The 11,401-nt window shown below is 41.2% G+C and overlaps 1 protein-coding gene across 1 annotated transcript; it reads right to left on the bottom strand.

Annotated features, from left to right (window-relative positions):
- Positions 1–311: 311 nt before the first annotated feature.
- LOC144274121 (olfactory receptor 6F1-like) lies at positions 312–884 on the bottom strand. Its single transcript, XM_077832776.1, has one exon. The coding sequence runs from the start codon at positions 882–884 to the stop codon at positions 312–314; it is 573 nt and encodes a 190-aa protein (XP_077688902.1).
- Positions 885–11,401: the final 10,517 nt, after the last annotated feature.

The following is an 11,401-nucleotide window of genomic DNA, read 5'->3' on the forward strand; positions in this document are numbered from 1 at the left end:
AACAACTATCTGCATCTTTAGACATCTAAATATCTTCGAAAATATGCCAGTAGATTTTCAATAAAAATTAGGCTCCTAGAAACCACATCTTTCATGGTGTTTAGGGGCCAATCTGAATCTTTAGGTGCCTAAATTCCTTTGCAAATCTGGCCCTTAGGCACTTCTGAACATTTTACCCAAATACAAAAGTTGTAAATGTAAAACTGGAACCAGGATTAAAAGAACAACAACAAGGACGGTTACTACCAAAGGGAACATGAGCACAGGCTGAGAATCAGACCCAGTAACATCTAAGCCATTCAAAAACAACTTCATCGCCCACTGAATACCTTCCATAAAGGCTCCTTCATCTCTTTGTTTCTCAGACTGTCAATGAAGAGGTTGAACAGCGGAGTTACAATAGTATTCAAAGTGTTGACAGTCTTGTTCATGTCCAAGGCATTCTGTCTGGAAGGCCTGACATACAGGAAGATGGTGGAGCTGTACCATATAATCACAAGAGTGAGATGGGCAGAGCAAGTGGAAAAGGCCTTTTGCTGGCCTTGGGCTGATGGGATTCTCAGTATGGTGGAGAGGGTGTAAATGTAGGAGACCAGAGTTATTGAACATAATCCTAGGATGACGATGATCGAGATGATAAAAGCTGCCATCTCAATCACATAGGTGTCTGGGCAGGAGAGAATGATGAAGGAATCTATGCTGCAGAAGAAACGAGTAATGACAGTGCCACAGAAGGACAATCTAACTCTCAGAGATTCTGGGATAGAAATAGCCAGGAAACTACACACCCAGGAGCCAAGGGCCAGCTGAGCAGACAAGGTGCTGTTCATGATGGTGCTATAGTGCAATGGGTAGCAAATAGCCAGATAGCAGTCATAGGCCATGGCAGAGAAGAGGAAATATTCTGTGCCCCCCAGGAAGAAAATGAAGTCCATCTGCAGGATGCAGCTACTAAAGGGGATGGTTCTACTTTTCCCCAGGAAAATCTCAATGGTCTTGGGAACACAAGTTGTGGTGTATCATATCTCCAGCAAGGAGAGGCTGCAAAGGAAGAAGTACATGGGGGTGCGGAGTTGATGGCTGGCCCTCACTAGGACTAGGACGGCAACATTTCCTGCAACTGTCAGGACATACATCATGGTAAACACCACAAAAAGAGAGATCTGCAAATATTAACTACGGGGGAAGCCCAGAAGGATAAATTCCTATATCCTGGAGTAGATTTCCTTCTCTATTCCAGTCACAGGCTCCATCTGTCAAGATACAAGAGATCATAATTAAGGAGAAGCTTTGTTACATGGATTGTTAGACATCACAGGTACAATTTTCAAGGGTGCCTGTCAAGATTCCTTCCCCACTCTGAACTCCAGGGTACAGATGTGCGGACCTGCATGAAAGACCCCCTAAGCTTATTCTTACCAGCTTAGGTTAAAAAAATTCCCCAAGGTACAAACATTGCCTTGTCCTTGAACCCTATGCTGCCACCACCAAGCATGTTACACAAACTACAGGGAAAGAGCCCACTTGGAGACGTCTTCCCCCAAGGTATCCCCCCAAGCCCTACACCCCCTTTCCTAGGAAAGGCTTGATCAAATCCTCACCAATTTGTACATGTGAACACAGACCCAAACCCTTGGAACTTAAGAACAATGAAAAAGCAATCAGGTTCTTAAAAGAAGAATTTTAATGAAAGAAAAGGTAAAAGAATCACCTCTGTAAAATCAGGATGGTAAATACCTTACAGGGTAATCAGATTCAAAACATAGAGCATCCCTCTAGGCAAAACCTTAAGTTACAAAAAGACACAAAACCAGGAATATACATTCCATTCAGCACAGCCTATTTTACCAGCCATTAAACAAAAGGAAATCTAACGCATTCCTAGCTAGAGTACTGACTAACTTTTTACAGGAGTTCTGAGCTGCATTCCTGATCTGTTCCCAGCAAAGGCATCACACAGACAGACAGACAGACCCTTTGTTCCTCCCCCTCCAGCTTTGAAAGTATCTTGTCTCCTCATTGGTCATTTTGGTCAGGTGCCAGCGAGGTTATCTTAACTTCTTAACCCTTTACAGGTGAAAGGGTTTTGCCTCTGTCCAAGAGGGATTTATAGCACTGTATGCAGAAAGGTGGTTACCCTTCCCTTTATATTTATGGCAGTGCTTAAACGATATAGAAGCCTAAATCCCATTACAAAATCATGTAAGTTGCTTAGGAGCCTAAGAGCTAGAGTTTCAAAAGTGTTTAGATGTCAACGGTGCAGACTGACAAAAATGCTTAAGCAGGTTAGGCACCTAAAGTGGTTAGGTGTTTTTGAAAATCCCGCTGAGCATCTATCTGAAGCTTTAGACATCTTCATACTTTTGAAAATCTGGCTCTGAAAGATTAAAGCTCTTTTGAAAATTGGATGTAGGCTCTCAAGTCACCCAGGGCCAGATTTTAAATGGTATTTAGGCATGTAGTGGGATTTTCAAAAACACCAAGGCACCTAAACTCATTGGTTTCATTGATTCATAGATTGCAAAGCCAGAAGGGACCATTGTGATCATCTAGTCTGACCTTCTGTATAACACAGGACATAGATCTTCTCCAAAATAATTTGTAGAGCAGATCTTTTAGAAAAACATCCAATCTTGATTGAAAAATTCTCAGTGATGGAGAATCCACCATAACCGTTAGTAAATTGCTCCAAAACTTAATTACTCTCACTGTACGCCTTATTTCCAGTCTGATTTTGCCTAGCTTAAACTTCCAGCCATTGTATGGTGTTATCCCTTTCTATGCTAGACTGAAGAGACCATGAAGGAATTTATAGACTGTGGTTAATTCACCCATTTACCTTCTTTTTGTTAAGCTAAATAGATTGAGCTCCTTGAGTCTGTCACTATAAGGCGTGCTTCCTAAACTTTTAATCATTCTCATGGCTCTTCTCTGAACCCTCTCCAATTGATCAACATTCTTTTTGAATTGTTGACACGAGAACTGGACGTAGTCTTTTTCCTCTTTATGCATCCAAGAATTGTATTAGTCCTTTTGGCACAGCATCACCCTGGGAGCTCATGTTCAGCTGATTATCCACCATGACCACCAAATCTTTTTCAGAATCACTGTTTCCCACAATAGAGTTCCACGTCCTGCAAGTATGTCTTACATGCTTTGTTCCTAGATGTAGACATTCACATTTAGCCATAGTAAAATCATATTGTTTGCTTGCGCCCAGCTTACCAAGCGATCCAGATTGCTCTGTAACCCTGTCCTCTTCATTATTAACTACTTCCTCAATTTTGTGTCATTTGCTAACTTTATCAGTGATGAGTTTATGTCATCTTCCATATCATTAAAAAATGTTAAATAGAGTTAGGATATGAACAGAACCCTCTTGGACCCCACTGGAAACATACCTGTTCCAAGACAATTCCCTTTAACAATTACATTTTGAGACCTAACCGTGAGCCAGCTTTTAGTCCATGTATTGTGTGCCATGTTATTTTTGTATCCTTCTAGTTGTTTAGTCAAAATGTCAGGCAGTACCAACTCAAATGCCATAGAGAAGTCTATTATATCAGCACTATTGCCTTTATCAATCACAATTGTAATGTCATCAAAAATGATACCTAGTTAGTTTGACAGGATACCATAAACCCATGTTAAATGACATTAATTATATTACTTTATTTCTTTATTAATTGAGTCCCTTATCAGTGTAACGATGCTGGTTCTGGCGGGACCCAACGGAGAGTGCCCATTCAGGACAAATTGCTTCAAGCAGGGCAGTTACAGCCCAAGGCTGGGGTTTCTGTGCACACCAAGGCAAAGCAAACCAGCCAGACAGAGAAGACTTTGCTTTTGCCCCACTGGCTAACCACAAGTCACACAAGCAATTCCCTTAGACACCCCAGTTTCCCAGTATCACCACCAGTGCCACAAGTTATGAGGACAAATGGTGATGAAAACCAAGACCCCAGTAAAGGGAAAAAGCTTCTCTCCATCCCAAAGGACCAAGCCCCAGACCCAGGTCAATATACAAATCAGATCTGACCCACAAATCACGCTGTTGCCAATCCTTTAGAATCTAAAACCTAAAGGTTTATTCATAAAAGGAAAACGATATAGATGAGAGCTAGAATTGATTCAATGGAATCAATGACATACAGTGATGGCAAAGCTCTTGGTTCAGGCTTGCAGCAGTGAGAGAATAAACTGCAAGTTCAAATCAAGTCTCTGGAGAACATCCACAGCTGGGATGGGTCTTTCAGTCCTTGGTTCAGAGCTTCAGTGGAGCAAAGTCCCTCCAGAGGTAAGAAGCAGGACTGAAGACAAGATGGAGGAGCTGCAGCAGCTTTTTACAGTCTCTTGCCATGTGGTCTTTCTTTCTTTGTGCCAAAGACAAGCTGTCCATCACCTGGCCTAGAAACACCTGAGAGTTCTGTCCATAGGTAGGTCCCTGAATACCTTGCTGAGTCCCAAGGCGTGTCTGCCTTCTCTCAATGGGTCAATTGTATATCTGGTGGTCCTTAATGGGCCATCAAGCAGGCTAGGCAGAGCTGACACCAACTTGTCTGGGGTGTCACGGAGAAGCGTAGCATAAGTTTGCAATACAGACAGTATAGAGCCAATATTCATAATTTTAACTACAAAAATAATACACACAAATAGACAGCATAATCAGAACCAGCAAACCATAACCTTGTCTTTGACACCTTATTTGACTCCCTTTATACAAGATTTGGTGCCACTACAGGACTTTGGTTGCAACAATGATCTATACGGTCCCAGCTCATGTCAATCACCTCACAATCAGCCACTCCCTTATCTTGCCTGACAGGCCTATAATTACCTTGGTCCTCCCATTTACCCTTTTTCAATATTGGCACAACATTAGTTTTCTTCCAGCGTTTCAACAGTAAAGGCCCAGTGAGCTCCTCAGCTAGCATTTTTTAAACTCCTGGATGCGGGTTATCTGGATCTGCTGATTTAAAAATGTCTAACTTTAGTAGCTTCTGTTTAATTAGTGAGCTCCTGAGGTACTAGTGGGTTTGAGTGGGTTTTAGCCACCTCGATGCTATTGAAAATCCCACTAGGTGCCTAAAAACCTTTAAAAATCTGACCCTTAGCTGCTGTAGAAAATTTTACCCCACCCCACACAGTGACCAAATTCATTTGGTCCACAGATTTCCTAACATCTGGAGAAACAAATGATACTTTGTATTGAATTCTGTTCTTCTCAGTCCTCCTGATGAGAAACAATCTCATCATCCATGGGAGTGGACACTTCCTTCCGTATGCAAATAGCAGCAATTGGGAAATCCAGGACTCAGAGGGTGAAAACCAGCACATCAAATCAGTTTTTCATCTCTACCCCAGTCTTGATTTCTGTAGGTCACAAGAGATGCTCATGGAGTTAAACAGTTAAAATGCATTATTTGATGTTCCTTGAATGTTCAAGTCAGAATCCTAGTGCCTGAATAATTATTATCACCTCCCCTATCTCCCGAAGCCTCAATCAGCTACAACTTACAACTAGAGTTTGTCAAGAAACAGGGCAAGGGAAGGGAAGGGGATCCTGATCATTTCATCATTTTTCCCATTGACATTGGAAATGTTGATGGCACTTTTGACCTACTAATTGTTCATTCAATCTTCAGCCAGTGCTATTCCTTGTCAAAAGTCCCTCCATGCTCTTAGCTGGGATTTTCAAAGGGGCTTAAGAGAGTTTGGTACCCAATACCCATTGAACTCCATTAGGTTATGGACACACAGTATGTAGAATTTCCCTTGATTCTGGATGTCCATATTTAAGGGATGATCTTGACTTGCAGTCTGGAGAATCACTGATATGCAAATCCCATTTTAACAGATTACGGAATTTAGCATGAAGAAGAATAGGAAGAAAAATATCCCAGTTTCCCTGAAAATTTCCTTTCTTCTAATATTAAGGTAAATGGGTCAGTCTTGTCCTCTGCTATTTTCTCCTTCATGAATCTCTGCTGTGCTCTGCGGCAGGCACGACTTGTCTTTGTTCCTCAAAGGCTCTACGATGAACATTTTACATTGCTATATTCCAAGGCAGAGAATCCTAATCTCTAGTTCCAGCACAACATTGCCAAACTTGAACTCCTAATCTTTTCTCCTAGATCCTCCCTCATTTTCCATTCTCCAGCTCATTTCAGAACTCAGCTACCCTTCCCAATACACACCTTTGGAACACTGGGGTTATTTATGTGTCTTCTTCTGAGTCCAGGACCATGATTTTTGTCTTTGGTGAAAATTTTCAGAGGCAAAGAGGGCAATTCTGTGGCCCAACTCCCATTGAAAATCCTTTGACAATCTCCCCCTTTGTATCGAACATGAAAACTGATTTTACAGTTTGCCCAGGATCAAATTCTAACAACCGAGGAACAGACGTCATGACTAGGCTTGGAAGGATTAGATTTGTATTGGTGAATGTTGGTAAATGTCGATTTCACCACACACACACACACACACACACAAACTGATGAAAATGTATTTCCATCGATAATACTCAAAATTTACAGATAGGCAAAGTAAGAAAAATACTGCGGGAGAACTTATTAGAGTCAAAATCCAGTGATTTAGACTTTTGAATTAGGCTTACAAATAGATTAGTGAATGAACAGTAAAAACAGGTATGATCTGTTGAATTAAGGATATTTACTTTCTATAGTTTAACACATGATGTTGACAATTTGTGTTTTAATGGTTTATAGAGCTTTCACTTTTTGAATCTCAGTGTTAACTATCATTTGTCTGACAGTCTCCCACGCCCCACCCCCATAATTTTGTACAACTATGAACACTGAAATAAATAAAAAGTGGAGAAAATGCTTAAAAACAAACAGTGACAGTACCCATCAAAATTATAAATAATAAAAATAAAATGCTGCCAAGCCTATCCATGACATATTAACGTACAAGTGAGAACAGAACAAGAATTTCATACAGAATTATGTACCAGACAGTGCTTAATTGTCAATGCTCATTAAGTATAATCCCTAGCTTTTGTGCAATGGTTTTCATCAGTAGATCTCAACACATTTTACAACTGGAGTCAGGGTCATTGTCCCCATTTTACAAAAGAAGAAATTATAAACCAAAATAAATGTACCTGATTTTGCAGTGCCGGACCTTAGAGGCACATTCCATGCTCAGCTGAGACGGAAATAAGACTTTGCCCTCAAGGATAAACGATTGATTGTCACTGTGCAATGGGATTTTCAAAGGAGTTCAAAGCAATTAAAAATTCAAATCTCCTTGTGATTCAGTGGAATGTAAATGCCTGATTCCCACAGACTCTTTTAAAAATCGTACCCATAATGATTATCCTCCTTATGCTAATCTGAGCTAGTCTGGCAAAGATAATAATACCTTGTACTTATAAACATCTTTACATCTTCAAATCACTGTCCAGTCCTAAGCTATTTTATTCTACAACAGGTTGAAAAGAACTCCCTTTGTAGCCATAACTTCAGTGTTGTTTGGAATGGGCCCAATGCCCTTCTGTAGTAAATAATTAAGCATTATCAATCCTCTGCCATATGAGGAGACATTAGGGCAGAGGGGTAAAGGATCTTGCTTAGGGATGCATCGGAAGTCAGGGGAAAAGCCCGGAACAGAGACCATCTCCTGCCTTCTAATACCCTAAACTTCATCGTTACAGAGGGCCTGATCCAATGACAGAGGATGTCAAAGTTATTCTATTCATTCACTCTAGTAGACTTGGGAAGAAATTCATGGTGCTTTTTCACCTGTAGATTTCAAACCATTTTACCAAGGTGGGTGAGTGGGATTATTTCATTTATTTACAGATGGGGAAACTGAGGCACAGACAGTTAATCTGACTTTCACACAGTAAATGAGTGACAGAGCTGGGACAAACTCCAACTCCTTATTTCCCATCTACCAGACCAGGCTACAGCTGAGATTTCAAAAGCTGCCTAAGGGATTATGGGGCAAATTCTTAAAGGCTTTTAGGTGTGTAGTGGGATTTTTCAAAGCAGCTAGGTGTCTAATACCCATTGCAATCAAGGATTTTTAGATGCCAAGATACTTCTAAAAATCTCATTAGGTGCCTAAAAACCTTTAAAAATCTGGTTCTTAAACAAACAAATGCCCGTGAAAATGAATGAGGAGTGGGTGTCCATGTGGCATTTGTGGCTATGAAAACCTAAGTCTACCTCTTAGAGAACTATCCAATCCATTTTTACATTCTTATCTATGGGACTCAATAAATTACAGCAGCAGCGAGTTCCACAGATCTATCATATAGTTATTTTCTCTTCTGCATTCAAGAGTTGAAAAAGATGAGTGAAATTTAGAAAGTGAGAAAGTAAGTGAGAGAGAAGGAAGTATGTTACAGATGAACCAATTACTCACTGGGAAACCTATTCCTTCCAACCAGATATGGCCCAGTAGGTCACTTTACCAAGTATACAAAAAATAGGTCTTAATACAAGTGGTTTAAAGTATATTTCTGGGATCCTCTCTCTCTCTCTCTCTAGTGGACCTAACTTATTAGCTTTTGCTGACAGAACTAGCCAGAACAGAGCTCCTTCACACATTATATTCTCTCCTTAGACTGAGGCGTTCTTGGATTCTGAGGAAAAAAATGCATTGCAAGCCATATTTTTTCCTCCAGCTATAAATCAAACATTTAAAGGTTTCATACACAAAATCTTCCTACTATTGCATAAATTTCTATATTGATTAGAATCTCATTGCATTACCATTTTGTCATCACCCTGCTGTCTTTTTCCCTTACCAGTTTGTTAGCCGACGGCCAAGGATGTTTGGTGAGGTGCCAGCTATGCCCGTTTATACCATCCGTGACTTTAACCGCTAGGACGCACTGTCCCTTCGCGGCGGGCAGCCCGGGCTAGGCTGACGGATGCCCCAAGGTCCTAACCACCCGTGACTTTAACTGCTAGAGCTCAGAGCTCCTTCGCAGCGGGCAGTCAATACTGACTGACAGGTGCCCCAATGGCAGCACTAAGAGCCTCTCCACACCCGTGACTTTAACTGCTAGAGCTCAGAGCTCCTTCGCAGCGGGCAGCCAGGATTGACTGACAGGTGCCCCAAGAGTTTGCCCCGTGGAGGCGGCACAACTCAACGCTAGGCTCTTAGTACTCTCACCTAATGGCCAGGCTTTAGAGCCAAAACGGCTGAGGTTCTTTAATTGTGTTGGCTGCTTTACAGTAAACCAGAGAAAACAAGTCAGGCTTATGCATAAATGGTTACCAAAATTTATTAAGCTAGATTCTAATCATATGGTTACAAAATTGCTAGTGCCTACTTATTTAAATGTAGAGATGTTACACACACAAACAAGTTACAAAACTGAAGCCACAATCCCAAAGAAAGAAAACAAAGTATAGAGCTCTATTTCAAAATATGTGTACATAAAGATAGGAGATCAGGTGTGGGTGCTTCTTACCCTCCTTGCATCTCTCGATTCCAGCGGAGCCAAGCCAGGATCGGTCACTCAAGTCCGCGGAAAGACGAATAAGGGACAAGGCGTAGGGACCCTCTTAGCTGCACAAGCCTTGGGAGGCTGTCACTTATCTGACCAGCAGATAGATAGTGAAAAGCACTCAAAAATCATGGTGCTGTAGGTCCCCTACTTATACCTCTGTACTCCTTTATTCTCTTTCTCCTTTCTTATGCCAAATTGAGGCTGGTCTGTCTGGGTGACGCCAGCTTTCGCAAGAGTAGTTTACACTTGCAAGGGAGAGAAACAATAAGTGTCGACTACTGGACATTTCTTTTATCAGGGTAAATATTTTCCCAACTAGGATGTTGGTGTGTGTGCATCACACTAGTTAGTAGGGGCTAAAAGCCATGTCTGTCACAGGGCCTCTGCCTGCTGTGAGCTTAATCGTTGTATCTGCTCCCAGAGGCACATTGTAGCAGCACACCTGTGCTTTCACAGCTTCAAAGGCTGTGCTGGAATATATGTTAAGTGCCCTGTTCCGGCTTCCTCCTGTGTTTCCAGCAATGCTGGTCTGAGGGGGGGGGGCTGGCTGTCTGGCTACACTGTTTCGTTTATGTATGGCAACTCAACAGGTCCAAGAAAGAAGACAAATTTATGTTCCTCAGAAGTGCTCTTGGGATTTGGTCTCAACAGAATTTCACTGTCTTCTCAAGAATGTGCCAAACCCCTGGCTTAGTGAGGACGGTGTCCTTGTTTAAAGAAGAGCACTGGAAGTTAGGAGACCTTGGTTCTGTGTCTCCATTGACTTGCTGATGGACCACTGTGAAATTGTTTAAGTTCTTTGTTCCTCAGTTTCTCCATTTGTAAAAGACAAAAGGACAGATTTCTCAAGGTATTTAGATGCCTATTGAAATTTCCAGAAGCACCTCGGAACCTACAACTCATTGATTTCTGTGGATGTTAGGTGCCTCTGTCCTTTTAATAATCTCACTAGGTGACTAAATACTTTTTCAAATCTGGCCCTAAGTGGCTGCCCAAAGTTAGGCAACTACGTCCACATTTAGGCAACCTAATAGGTGGTCTAAGATACAGAAGTATAAAGCACCAGAAGCTAAAGACATTCAGACATCTGAAGAAAGGCAGATAGGCACCTAGTGGGAATTTCAGAAGTACCTATGCAGGTTAAGCACATAACTCCAATTCAATTCAATGGGGTTTAGGGGCCTAGGCCTTTGAAAATCCCACTAGACACCTAATAACCTTTGAAAATCTGGTTCTAAGACACTTTGGTGCTTTTGAAATATTTGCCTCTAGTCTACACAAAAAGTTGTACTGACATAATGAAAGGTGTGATTTTATACCAATTTAGCTAAAAGAGTGCAACTTTGTATAGGGATATTATATTGGTTTAAACCTCATGTATATCAATTTTCAGGTGCAAACTGAACTGATATAACCAGTTTTCAACCTAAAGAGTCCACAAAGGCACAAAAGTTGCAGTGGACTAAATAAACATATTGAAGTTAAGTTGCTGTGTCTTCTCTGTATAGACAAGCCCTAGGGCCAGATTTTTAAAAGTATTTAGGCACCTAGTGGAATTTTCAAACCTTCTAGTTGCCTAACATCCATTGAAATCAATGATTTAGGTACCAAGGTGCTTTTCAAAATCCCACTAGGTGCCTAAATACCTCAACTAATCTGGCCACAAATCACTTTTGAAAATAGGATTGACAGTTAAATTTTCAAGTGCAGCTAATTGCCTAAAGAGCCAATGAGACTTAAGCTCCTAAGTCACCTAGGTGCTTTAGGAAATTTTACCCTAAGGCTCCCTAGTGTGCTTGAATGTAGTATAGTTTGAATTCTAGGGACTTCAATGGAAGTTAGACACCAAGGTGCTTTTGAAGATCCTGCTAGGCACCTGTTTGTCTCTTTAGCACCTTTATACCTTTGAGG

This window comes from Eretmochelys imbricata, chromosome 14, assembly GCF_965152235.1.
Source record: "Eretmochelys imbricata isolate rEreImb1 chromosome 14, rEreImb1.hap1, whole genome shotgun sequence".
NCBI lineage: Eukaryota > Metazoa > Chordata > Testudines > Cheloniidae > Eretmochelys > Eretmochelys imbricata.